Raw genomic sequence first — 13010 nt, forward strand, 5'->3', positions numbered from 1 at the left:
GCTGCCAGGATGGTGGGGGCGGGGCAGGAAGAGGGGCAGCTCCAGAAAAGCCACAGCGCAGCACAGAACTGCACGAAGTGCTGACTGCGCAACGGCCGTGAGGCCAGGGATGCCCAGGAGTCAGCCCACAGCCGGCGACTCGGCCATCAGGGTCTGCCACTGCAGAGACTGAACGAAGCTACACCGGAAGACCGTAAAACCAAGAGCCTCCTGATGAAGGTAAGAGAGGAGAGAGAAAAAGCTGGCTTAAAACTCAACATCCAGAAAACGAAGATCATGGCAGCCGGTCCCATCATTTCATGGCAGATAGATGGGGAAACAGTGGAAACAGTGGCAGACTTTATTTTCTTGGGCTCCAAAATCACTGCAGATGGTGACATGAAATTAAAAAACACTGGCTCCTTGGAAGAAAAGCTATTACAAACCTAGACAGCATATTAAAAAGCAGAGACATCACTTTGCCGACAAAGGTCCGTCCAGTCCAAGCTATGGGTTTTCCAGTGGTCGTGTGTGGATGTGAGAGGTGCACCATAGAGAAAGCTGAGCCCAAAGAATGGATGCTTTCGAACTGTCGTGCTGGAGAAGACTCTTGAGAGTCCCTGGGACTGCAAGGAGATCCAGCCAGTCCATCCTAAAGGAGATCAGTCCTGAGTGTTCATTGGAAGGACTGATGCCGAAGCTGAAGCTCCAATACTTCGGCCATGTGATGTGAAGAGCTGACTCACTGGAAAAGACCCTGATGCTGGGAGAGATTGAAGGCAGGAGGAGAAGGGGACGACAGAGGATGAGATGGTTGGATGGCATCACGGACTCAATGGACATGAGTTTGTGCAAACTCCGGGAGTTGGTGATGGACAGGGAGGCCTGGCGTGCTGCAGTCCATGGGGTCAGAAAGAGTCAGACACGACTGAGCGATTGAACAACAACAACAAGTTTACAAGACCCAGGAGAAGGAAGACGGAATTGGAAGGCAGTGGCTTCCTCCTGCCAGGACCATGGGGGCAGGATGGAGGAGAGCAGCGGGTAGTCACAGGCTTCCTTGTACTCCGCGATCTAGAAGGGTCTAGCTTGGGCGCCAAATATGAAGCTTGTGAGAATTAAAAACAATTTAAAGCTAAATGAATGAATCCATAAAAATAAAAGAAGGCAGAATGATAACCAACAGGGCATAAATAAGAAATTATAAGAGAAGCCAGATGGTTAATTTCAAGAGTCCTCTCTCTCCTATCAAAATACTGCTACAAGTTGCCTGAAAACACAAGGCATGTGGTGGTGGGCACCCCGGACCCACGCATGGAGCCAGAGGTGAGGGAGACAAGCAGGCGGCGGGCAGGCCTGGGCCGCACAGGCTCACGGGCCAAAGGCTGGACAGGGTGGCCGGCCCTCGGAGGCAGCCTGGCAGGGCAGTATGTCGGTTCCCTCCGCCTCTCCCTCAGCACCTGACCTCAGGCCAGGCCTTCAGCCTCTCAGCCTCAGTCTCCCTATCTCTAAAATGGGACACAGCAGCGCCCACTCAGCAGTGTCACACTGGGGGGCAGGGTGAACTCTGGTGGCCGGACATCCTGGCTTCATCGACGGGGCAGAGGCTGCAGGAGCCCATGGGTGACCTGCTGGGTCTCCTTCCCCGGCCACAGCTGCCCCTCTGCTCCAGCAGGACTCCATCCGTCAGCCTGGCTCTGGGGCAAGTGGCACGGAGGGGAGCACCGCCCACCCACACATTCCCTGCGGCAGCTCAGCGAGCCTCAGGGGCTGTTCGCTGGCACTGACCATCCTGGCCCGTGCTGACCACAGCAGCAGCTGGCGCAGAGGAGGGACTCAACAGAAGAGCCCCACGGTGAGAAGGACAGCCCAGCGCCCCAAAGGGGGGCTGTCCCTCTGTTACCAAAGCCCCTCTTCAGATGTAGCTTCCCTGGGGGCTCAGTTGGTAAAGAATCTGCCTGCAGTGCAGGAGACCTGGGTTCGATTCCTGGGTCGGGAAGAGCCGCTGGAGAAGGGAAAGGCCACCCACTCCAGTATTCTGGCCTGGACAGTCCATGGGCCGCAGAGTCGGACCCGACTGAGCATCGTGCACGTTCACTCTTCCGCTGATGAGATGAACGGACCTCAGACTTGTCCGGGTGCCGCCTTCACACTCCGTAACTGGATGTACCCAAAGCCCCGGAAAACCTTTTGCTGATGATGCTGTATCTCAAGGCAGCGTCTCTGATCGGTTGGCCTGGGCAGCCCCCCTGCTGTGGCGGGGGAGACTCGGGCTGTTCCCTCCCACCGGCCACAGCTGGGAGCAGAGAGCAGGCCTGGCCTGGCCCCAGAGCTGGGCGAGGGGTCACATCTCCCACACCACTGGCCGCACTGGCACCGTTCCAGGGCACTTTTCAATACCCTCACATGTCTTCCGCACACGGGTAAATCCCAGTACAAAACACGGCATGATCTCCCTCCCTGTCTCGGAAAACAAGCCGACAGTGTCACACGGCTGCCCGATAAATGTTTCATGGAGGCACTTGCTGAGAAGGCAGCCTTTGATTGTTTTCCTTGTTACACAGTGAAGCGATCTTCAGTCCCTCGAGGGGAGGACAGGCCTGGGGGTGGGGGGAGCTGGGGCTCCAGGGCACGTGGACGTTTTTTACAGCCCCACCACTGAATGCCGCTGGGGACACGGAACCCACCAGTGAGGACGCCCCTGTCCACCTACCACCCCTGATAACCGGGGGACAGGTCCCTGAACCCTAAGCTCCCTGCCAGCCACTGGCCTCCGCCTCGGCCTTCAGGCCTTGACCCACAGGGGCTATGCGAGGACCAGGTCAGGGTGGGGTGGGGTGTGGCCAGCCTTTAGGAGGGGCAGCTTTGCACCCCCACACAGAGGGGGCCCGCCTATCTCAGAGCTCGCTCCTTGGCAAAACCCATACCCCGGGCTTGAAACAACAGGAATTCATTCTCCCGGGGCTGGGAGGCCAGAAATCCTAGATCAAGATGCAGGCAGAGCCAGCGAGGTTTTAGAGGAGGAGCCCTCTGGACTCGCTCAGCTCCTGGTGGTCCAGGCAGTGCCAGGCTTCACAGCATCGAGCTAGTCTCTGCCTCATCTCCCCGTCCCTGCCCCGTCCCCCCTCCCACCCCATCCCCACGGCCCCCCACCCGGTCCCCACGTCCTCTGACCCCTGAGGGGGTGAGACGGGCCCCGCCCCCGCCTGCTCCCTCGCAGGGCGGGGAGGGGGGCCCAACCTCACAACGTGCAGCCCCTCTGAGGCACAAGGCGCCCCCCACCCACCCAGTGACAGCTGGTCACCAGCCGCAGATGCCACTTCAGTCCTGAGAGCCTTAAAACAAAACTGACCAGGCCTCACGGCCTCTCCCCCGCCCTCACCTCACCTCCTCCAAGGCCTTCCAGACAGGAGCGCCCTCCCGGCCACTCCTCCTTTCTAGAACCTTCTGTGGGTCTTCCCCCCCAGGAAGGGTGGGGAACCCTACAGGCAACACTGCCCCAGCAGGCGGGATCCCACATTCCAGTGTGACATGCTTGGGAATGAGATTCGGGGCATCGGGGAGGGAAGCGGGGTGACTGCAAACACCAATCCACAGCCACACACCCCCAAGGGATGGAACATGTGTCCTGCGAACGTCACTGCAATTCAGTGAAAAGCCAGAGAGCAGGAGGCCGGGCCGGGTTAGGACCAGGAAGCCAAAGACGGAGGCTGGTCCCAGCTCGCAGGAACGCTCAGGTCCCCTGAGGACCCAGAGCCGAGCCCACCACGTGAGCCCCACGGGGTGGGTGCAGGGGCCCATGCCCAGGGCCCCCCGACGGCCCTGCACCGGGTCCTCAGGCCCACATCTGCCGGCCTGCCTAGCGCTAGCGCTGCTCTCACAAAAGCGCCTCAAACAGCTCGGGTTTACTACCCTGCGGATCCAGACGTCAGGGGTCTACAGCGGGTCTCACGGACTCAGATCAAGGGGGCGGCAGGGCCGGCTCCTTCCGGGGGCGCCAGGGGAGAGCCTGGACCTTTCACAGCTTCTAAGATGACCCGCATTCCCTGGCCTGTGGCCACAACCCTCCAACCTCCTTCCTCTGACTCTGACCCTCCTGCCTCCTCCTTACGTCTACAGGTGAAATTCCATCTGTAGAACTTCACCTGCAGAGAAGCTTTTCCCAGTCTAGACACAGGGTCTAGGGGCTAGGAGGAGGCTTTATCTTTTACCTTTCAGCCCACCACAAGGCCGGCAGCCCGTGGGGGTTCACAGGGTGTCCAGGGCGGCAAGAATCACGCTACACGGGGCACACGTTCACAGCAGCCTTGGGCAGCAGGGGGACCCTTCCCAGCCCACAGACAAAGAGACAGAGGCTCCAGGAATACCCCTGCCTAAGACGCCTCAGCAAGCAGGCGGCTGAGAGATGAGACCTCTGAGGGCTGAGGGCGCCCTGGTCTCACTGTTCAATTTCAGGCCCAGAGAGGGTCCGCCCTTTGCCATCTCCTCCTTCCCAGGCACTCAGAGCCGTGATGACCCCCAAACAGGACATCCTTCAATGTGGAGGGCCAGCTCCGGCTGTGACGAGGGCTGGATGACGCCCCGTGGGCTTCCCCACCATCACTGCTCGTCCCCCAGCCGGCACCGAGGTGGGGCTCTTAGATTAAGTCTCCTATTCATCAGTCCCTGAGAAGCACAACTGGGGCTTCTGTGGAAGATCAGTTCACGGCACACGGAGCAAGGGTGGTGAAAAGGGTCATGTTTAAAGGAGTGCGTCAGGCTCCTCTCCAGCCGCGAGAGACGTGCGGGAGAGATTCGTTAGGGCTCTGGGCTGGGTCTGCGGGTTTTCAAAACAGCAGAGTCTAGCTAGCGGAACCCCTTTTGCTGATTACCGACACCAGGAAATGCTCTCAAGCGGACAGCACAGTCAGGGTCCTGTGTGAGTGCTGGTGGCTCCCGGCCGTCATATTGCCTGTGAAACCCTGGGCCTGCACGGAGCTGCTCAGACGCATCCCACTCGGGAGCAGCCAGAGCCCACCTCCCAGGCCCAGGGAGGGTGAGCTGCGGGGCGTGCTGGAGGGCCTGTCCCCGGGCGCTGCGAAGGGAAAGGACCCCAGGAAAGTTCTGGACTGGGGCTCAGACAGGGAGGGAGAAACACTGGGTGAGACAGGGCCCGGGGCACGTTCAGTGATCGGCGAGGGGGAGACACAGGCGAGCTGGGCAGCTCTTCCTGCGAAGGTGCTGCTCCAGTCAGCAGGCCCCGTCCCCGCCTTTGGTCCGCAAATACCTTCCCGGCCCCCTCACCTCTGCCCTCCACGTGCAATAAAGGGTTAAAGCAGCAGCCCTAGGCTGGCCACACCCTGTGTGTCCAAGAAAGGTCAGGCTCTGGCCTGGCTCCCGAGAGGGACCTCTGAGCCCTTGGGACATCCTGTGGAATAAAGCATCTCTGTCTACCTGGGGTGGGGGGGTGCCCAGGCCAGGCCAGGCCAGAGGGTCTGTGAGATGATGGGGTTTATGGGGGACCTCAGGCCCACAGTATCAGCTGGACCTCTCCAGGGACTGGAAGCTAAGGTCACCCCCACGGGGGCAGGCTGCCATGTCTACACGACCCACACCCAATGAGAACCAGGGCACCAAAGCTCAGGGGGGCCTCCCTGGCTGGCAACTCCCGTCTGTGGCGTCACACATCATCCTAGGAGAGTCCAGCACGGTCCATGCAAGTCCTCGGGGCGAGCAGACCCGGAAGTCTGTGCCTCGTCTCTCCTGCACTCCAGTCTACGTGCCTTTTCCATCTGCTGACCTGGGCCTGCCTCCTTTGGCTGTAATAGACCAGAGCCCTGAGGATAGCAGCTTAGCTGAGTCCTGTGAGTCATCAGGCCCAAAGGTGGTCTTGGGGCCCCAACAGGCCCGGTGACATCATCACAGCAAACTGGGGTATGTACTGAGCCTTCCTGCAGGCCAACGCTGACCCTGGGGTTCAGCCTCACCTGAATAAAACCTGAGACACCCCCCGGGTTTACCCCACCCCCACCAGCTCCTCGAGGAGCTGCCCACACGAGGTGCGTAGCCCACCAGACTGGAGCGGCTCCCAGCCGCTCTGCAGGCTAGACTACCGTTCTATGCTCACTGTCGCCCTAGGGGCTGGGGTCTTCATTCCCCATCCAGGGGGCCACTGTGCCCACATGCTGCCCGGAAGAGAGAGGGAAGAAGGCGCATTTCCAAGTCCAAGGGCCAGCCTTGGAGAGCTGGCCTCTGCCCACCCAGCGCAGGAGCGGCCGGGGAGGCACCTGTGCCATCGGGTGGGAGCCCTGGGTCTGTGGGGGCGGAGGGGTCAGGGGAGATGGGGAGCCGGAGCTGAGAAGGCCAGGGCGCTGCCCGGCCCCCCAGGGACCTCCACACTGATCAGAGGTCACCTGTTCGCTCTCCAGCCCCTCACCACTTTCTAAGCCACCAGCAGACTCCCTGGCCAGCTGTCAGCCCCGGGGAAACCGAGGCTCTGGGAGCCAACAGAGAGGGCAGTCATGCCCTCGGCCACGGGCCTCTCGCCCCAGGGTTAGGGCCTGGGGAGCCAGACACTGCGCTCAGCCCACCGCAGGGCCTCCTGCACCCCAGGAGCACCGCTGGGCTCCCCGACACCAGGCCCCCGACCAGGAGGATGGTTATGAGATGGGAAGAAAAGATCACGCTCTCGCTTTACGTGACAAAGCCGATAAAATGACTGACTTCCGTGGCACGAATTCCATTCCTGCCTACGTGCACACACAGACACGCACACAGGTGGAGGACATGCTGGAACAGGGAGGAAGCACCCGGAATGCAGCCTGTCATCTGGGCTAGTGGGGCGAAGAACAGATGACCGTTTCTGGGAAAAACACAAACAAGAAAACACACGAACTGTCTGTGTATCCAGCAATGACTCACTTTTTTAAACTACACATTTTTAAACAGTCCCGGTTACAGACAAAAGCTACACTGAAAACCAACCCATGCAGCTGGGGGCCTCACAGGCAGAGCAACGTTCTAGAACGTGGGCCAGGAGGTGGTACAGGGGTTTCATCCTAACATTATGCTTTACACCCTAAACGTGTTATAAATATTCTCGAATATGTGTTTAATAGCAGTGCAACAACATTTTTAAACAGCCTGTCCTTCATCTGACATTTAAAAAAAAATCCTCAATTCAGTGAAACTTCTGAGTCTTTGGAGAACCCAATAGGAAAAGAGGTTCTGGGTGGGTTCTCTGATATTTGCATCTGTCCCCATGACTCTCTGGACCTGGGCAAACAGCCGCACCAAGGGGCCGGTTGCAGTGGGCATCCTGGTTTAGGGACCCCCAGCCCACGAGCGTGCAGGGACCCCCATGACAACACCAGGGGAGCCCCTCTCACAAGGTCGCCGGCACCCACCCAGGCGAGACCCCCAGTCCCTGCAACCTCAGGAGGAGTCACCTCTGCCCCCGAAACCTCTCTCTCCCACCCCGCTGGCCCACAACCCAGGGACACCGGGGGAGGCAGGCCCTAGGCTTGAACCCCATTGGGTGTGGAAGCTGGTCTCCCTGACCCCAATCTGAGGGTCGCAATCTGCAACGACCAGATTTCACCGGGGGCTGCCATCCCCTGTCCCCTGTGGCCGGCACGCTCCCATCCCCCCAGACGCCTCCACCCCCTCAGTCCCAGGGTCCCCCACTCCCCAACATCCATGTGTCAGAGATCAGACCCCAGCGCCATGGAATTCTCTGCAAATCCAAGCAGAATTAAAGCCAAGAGTGGGGAGATTCATGCTGGGGGCGGGTGGGCCACAGCCGCAGGCAGGCAGGGCCCCTGGCTCAGCCCCATCTCCACAAACACACACCACTACTTCACTGGAGGCAAAACCCAGGTCTGACTGTGGAGAGGGCATTTAGGTAGGCGATGATCTGTGAAAGGATTAATTTGCTGATCTTATTACCTAAACCGAAAGAGATTTTGCAGCCATCAGTAACAAGCTTGAGCTAAAGCCTCGCCCCTCCTCCCCACCCCTTCCAGCCGCCACCAACAGGCAACCCAACACGCTGAAAATTCATGAGAAAGACCCAGGCCGAGGGTATCTGTTCAAGACTCCAGGATCTGTGACAGGGCACACGGGAGGCAAACGAAGACGAGGCGGTGGGCGCCCTGCCGCGCGCTCCGCAAAGCTCACCTGATCCCTTTGTTCTGAGCCAAGTTGTGCAGGGAGAGTCTTGACACGGCGGAGATGACCTGCGAGGGGAGACGAAAAGACACTTCTGTAATTTCATGAGAAAGCCGGGAGTCATCACGAAACGGTAATGAAGTGCTCTGTGGATGTCGACAACTGTTACTAAAGCACTTTTCATCTCAGGAAAAAAGATAACAAAAAAGCAGAGCATAAGATCTTTTTAGGCAAGACAACTGTTTTGCATTCGTTGTGCAGGATGCGTCGTTTCGGGCACTGATATTTGCTGAGGGCCACGTGCGCCCGCTGCGCGCCCCGGAGCCCAGGCCTGGGCTCACAGCCCCTCTGCCAGCTGCTGCCCATCGGCCACTCGCTGAGACCCACCTTTCTCTCCCCAGGAGAGGGTCTGCCCCGTTGGGGCCACCGCAGGGGTGCACACACACCACGACCACACAGGGACCCCGCCCCCCAGGCTCCTGCTCTGGAAGGCACCGTGTGATTTAATAATAACTCCTGTCACGGTGGGGGCTGACCCATTTCACAGGTAGGGAGACGGAGGCCCAGAGACGTCAAGTGACTGCCCAAAGTCACACAGCAGCCCGGAGCGCAGCATAGGTGCACACATCCCAGCGGAGAGCTCCCTTCCCTTCCAGCCCCTCCAATCTTTCCATATAGACCATTTAAACAGATGCCCAGCTAGCTAGGGGGTCAGGGTGTAGAAGGAAAACAAACAGCCCCAGGTTCCGATCGCACAAGGGGATCCCAGGAGGCTCTCCCCGGATGGACAGATGTGTCAAAGTCCTGGGGTCCCTGCCCAAGCCCGGTCCTGCCCTGTAACCAGCCCCCTCCAGACACACAAGACCCACCCGGCTCCCAGCCTCAGAGGCCTCAACACAGCCAGTCCACAGACCTTCAGATGACCGGGGCAAGCAAGGACAAGGCTCCACAGACGGTCACGGCGAACGGGGGCCAGGCGAGAGCACGGCTGACCCTGAACACAAAGCGTTACACGCTGGAGCGTGACCCACGGTTCCCAGCGGGACTCACGGGGAACCTGCTGTGAGAGACCACGCACCGCGGAGGCAGAGAGACAGGCCTCGACTCCGAGAGCCCCCTGCGTGTGCACGGGTGTGTGTGTGTGCGTGTGTGCACGCACACACGTGCACCACGGCCTGTGATGACCACTGGCCACACTCACAGACACCCTCAGAAACTGAGCCCCGTGAGCCTTTTATGTGCGTCATCCCGGCGAATCCTCACACCCCTGCGAGGCCGGCTGTGTACACGTGGGACTCAGGAAGCCCGAGGCCAGGTCACCTCCCCAAAGCCCCCCACCCAGGACACATGCCTCAGACCTCCTGTGAGGTGGCTCTCCTCCGTCCAGCGGCAGTTTTCTAGAAGTGGGGAGAGAACCCCACTTCTGTACACTGTACACAAGGACCCTTTCTCAGCTGGCGAGACAGCGGATCTGGCCAACAAGCCGCACGCTGCGTGCTGACTTCCGGGAGGGGCTCTGTTTCAGGGGCTGGTTCGCACGGAAGTCATGAATCCAAGGAGCGACAGGGCTCCTCTGTGTCTTCTCAGACAAGACTCAATGGGCCAATTGTGCAGCTGGCCCAGCCGGGGCCCCCACACTTGTGTGCGCCAAGAGGCCTTTCACATGTAACGAGCGACTTGGCTTCCGCTGTTATTCTTGGCTTTTAAGGGCTCTAAATATTTAGGAAGAACAAAAATTAAAGCAATATTGCTCGGTGTCCTTACAGTCACTAGACAGAATGCTGAAAGTGTCAGGGCCCAAGGGTTTGGCAACTGGAGGGCACACGTGCCGCCCCTCTCATACGCCTACCGTGGCAGACATCACCAGTCAACTGACGCACTCCTCCACCCTGAGCCAGACACAACTCAGGATCCTCTCAGCAGAGTCCAAACAAGACACCAGCAACGGGCCAGCATCGGCTCAGAAGACGAAGCCTGTCTGCTGACCTGGGGTCGGGGCGGCGTCTCGTACGGGTAGAGCCCAGGACAGGGGGAGCTGCCACAGGTGAGCGAGCCAAGGCCAGGAGACGGGCCAGTGTGCCTATGGGTCCTCAGTCTCCGGGGACAACGTGGCTTCTGCAGCTGCCATGACCACAGCAAGGCTCGGCCCTGAGCTCTCGGCCACTCTGCTCCAGGAGCTGCCACTAGTGATTAGTGAAGGGCTCTGGATTCCGGTCACCAGACGGGGCCAGCTCCTTAAACGGGGTTAACAGTCCCAGCTCTGCCCAAGGCGCCCTGTCTCTTGCTGGTCCGTCTTGCATGTCTGTGCAGAAAGGGAAATCTCAGGTCTCACCTTGGGGGGACCTGGCTTGGTGACCCGGGGCCCAGGGCAGGGGCTCCAGGGAGCAGACCCCTGAGAACTGTGGGGTCAGATGAGGGGAGGGGCCCCCATGAAAGTTAAGGGAGCAGGTGTCACGAAACACCCTAGTGGCTCCCGGAGGCACCTCTGGCTGGTGCCTTCCCCACCCTCGGGGTGAGAGCTGGGCTTCCCCAGAGGCATCCCTCTCCCATAATGATCAAACACTTCCCGGCTCAGAGTCCCTGCCAGCTCCTCTGAAAACATAAATGTCAAAGGATGACATCTCCCCAACTTCCATCTCCGCTTCTCGTCTGCATCCCTGATAACGAGTGAAAAGACGCCCGGCTCAGAGTCCCTGCCAGCTCCTCTGAAAACATAAATGTCAAAGGATGACATCTCCCCAACTTCCATCTCCGCTTCTCGTCTGCATCCCTGATAACGAGTGAAAAGACGCACAGCTGCTTGTCTTGCCCCTATCCTCCCTCCCTCCACACAAAAGGCTCAGACTCCTGGGCTCAGCGATCCGGCAGCAGCTCCCGCAGGGCCCACGGAGCCTCAGCCCTGGGCGAGCAGAGGACCGTGTGTGCAGAGGCCGGGCAGGGAGCCAGCGGGAGGAGGGTACGTGCCCACAGGGACCAGTCGTGCCGGGAGCGGACACCTGCACGCCTGCTCCCCAAAGCCACGGGGGTCTGTGCTGTCCTCTCGCGTCTGCCTCCCGCCTCGACCGTGACCTGCAGTGTTTCAGCCCCTTTCCTTGGTGAAGGAATAAGAATGCTTGTGACAGCGCAGAGCTCGGGGCCCGAGGCCTGGACCCTGGATGGAAGTCTCACTGGGCCCCACCAGGCGTGGACTGCTCAGACCCCGAGACGGCACCCCACCAGCCTGCATCCAGGCAAACAGACTGCCAGATACCGCTGGCCAGTCGGCTTCCTCGCGTTCATGGGAGGAGCTTTAGAATGGAGGCTCCCAGGCTCAGCCCAGAGGGTGGTCACTCCTCCTTAGAAGGTGCCCCCCGCGGAGCAGGGGTGGGGCGAGGTGAGGGCGGGGACCGGAGTGGTCTGGGATGCAGTCAGATGGCCTGCTGGTGGGGAACAGTCTGCACCGTCCTGAGTTCACATCCAGCCACTGGCCTCAGTCTGCCCACCTGTGAAATGGGGACAAGTGCACCCCTCCCGTGAGACTGCTGGTTTTGCTGGAATGTGTGCCAGGCGTCTGGCCTGCAGAACGCGTCTGCACGACCAGGGGTCGAGGAGATCCACGCGGTGATTTAGGGTTGACTCACCCCCTCCATCTACTTGGGCTTCCCGGGTAGCTCAGCAGTAACGAACCTGCCCGCGGTGCAGCAGATGCAGGTTCGGCCGCTGGGTGGGGAAGACCCCCTGGCGGAGGGCACGGCAGCCCACTCCAGTGTTCTTGCCTGGAGAATCCCATGGACAGAGGAGCCTGGCGGGCTACAGCCCATGGGGTCGCAAAGAGTCGGATGTGACTGAGTGACTTAGCACACACACAAGAACCTTGCCCTCACTCGGACGAAAACACGGGAAGAGGGGAAAGGTCTGGTTCCAGGCTCGAGGCTCGCAACTTTGTTGTGACTTCAAAAGAGAAGTTCAGGATGAGGGCTGAAAAGGCAGAGACCGAAGGCCAAGGGAGGGACAGACAGAAAGCAGGGGTGGGGACTCTGCCTTTCAAAGGCAGCATCGCTCAGAGGCCTCCAGGGGAGACGGGGTGGACATCCAGAGGCCTCCAGGCAGGCCTGGACTCTGCAGCCCCTTGCCAAAGCCTCTGTTGAAACCTGGGGAAAAGCAGTCAGAGACCAGCCTTGCAGGCTGGGCCCTGAGTGGCAGAGTCAGCTGCAGGCTGCCCAGCTTGCCAGCCCTCCTCTGCTCGGGTCCCTGGGCTGCAGCAGTCAGCTTCCTGGTGGGGCAAGGGCTCTAACTCAGGGAAGGACTCACCTCTTACCTCTCCAGGGCAGGGTTTGCAAGCTGCAGGCGCTGACCTGCTGGTGAGGCATAAACTCAGACAGGTCCTAAGGGCATTTTTTTCACTGAAGTAGGGTGAGATAGGAACAGACAAGGCAAGACAGACAATATCGGAAAAGAGAAGTCATGGACTTTATTTTCAGTCTGGAGGAGATGAGTGACTTAGCTTCCCTGACTTATTCACTCATCAAACATTCAACGTGCCCCGCGAAGTGCCAGCTGCGGGCCTTCTGGCCAGGTCGTAACAGAGGATGGATCGGGTTCAGGGACATTTTCAGAGCTCCAAGAGCCCCAGGAGGCTCCCTCCCAGGAGATGGAGTGGGCCAACATTGTGCCCCCATTTTACAGACAGGAATCGAGGCCCAGGGACCCACAAACTCACTCAAGGTCATACTGCAGCAGCTATCACATCTGACCTTCAAAACAGGCTCTGAGCTGCCTCTTAACAGACGAGAAAGACTGCCGCTCACTGAGTTCATATGATGGCCTAAGAACAGTGACTGCAAGGATGCTCGAAGAATGTTTGGGGATATGGGTGAGTGGATAAGCAGAGAGGCGGGTGGGCG

At 59.5% G+C, this 13010-nt stretch overlaps 1 protein-coding gene across 12 annotated transcripts in view; it reads right to left on the bottom strand.

Moving 5' to 3' along the window:
* VAV2 (vav guanine nucleotide exchange factor 2) overlaps window positions 1–13010 on the bottom strand; it is a 171752-nt gene that overhangs the window by 66080 nt on the left and 92662 nt on the right. For all 12 annotated transcript variants that reach the window (XM_040225563.1, XM_040225561.1, XM_040225568.1 and 9 more), the window contains exon 3: window positions 8137–8195. In XM_040225563.1, the coding sequence (XP_040081497.1) occupies window positions 8137–8195 (59 nt within the window). The remainder of the gene's footprint in view (window positions 1–8136; window positions 8196–13010) is intronic.

This window comes from Oryx dammah, unplaced genomic scaffold, assembly GCF_014754425.2.
Source record: "Oryx dammah isolate SB20612 unplaced genomic scaffold, SCBI_Odam_1.1 HiC_scaffold_25, whole genome shotgun sequence".
Classification (NCBI taxonomy): domain Eukaryota; kingdom Metazoa; phylum Chordata; class Mammalia; order Artiodactyla; family Bovidae; genus Oryx; species Oryx dammah.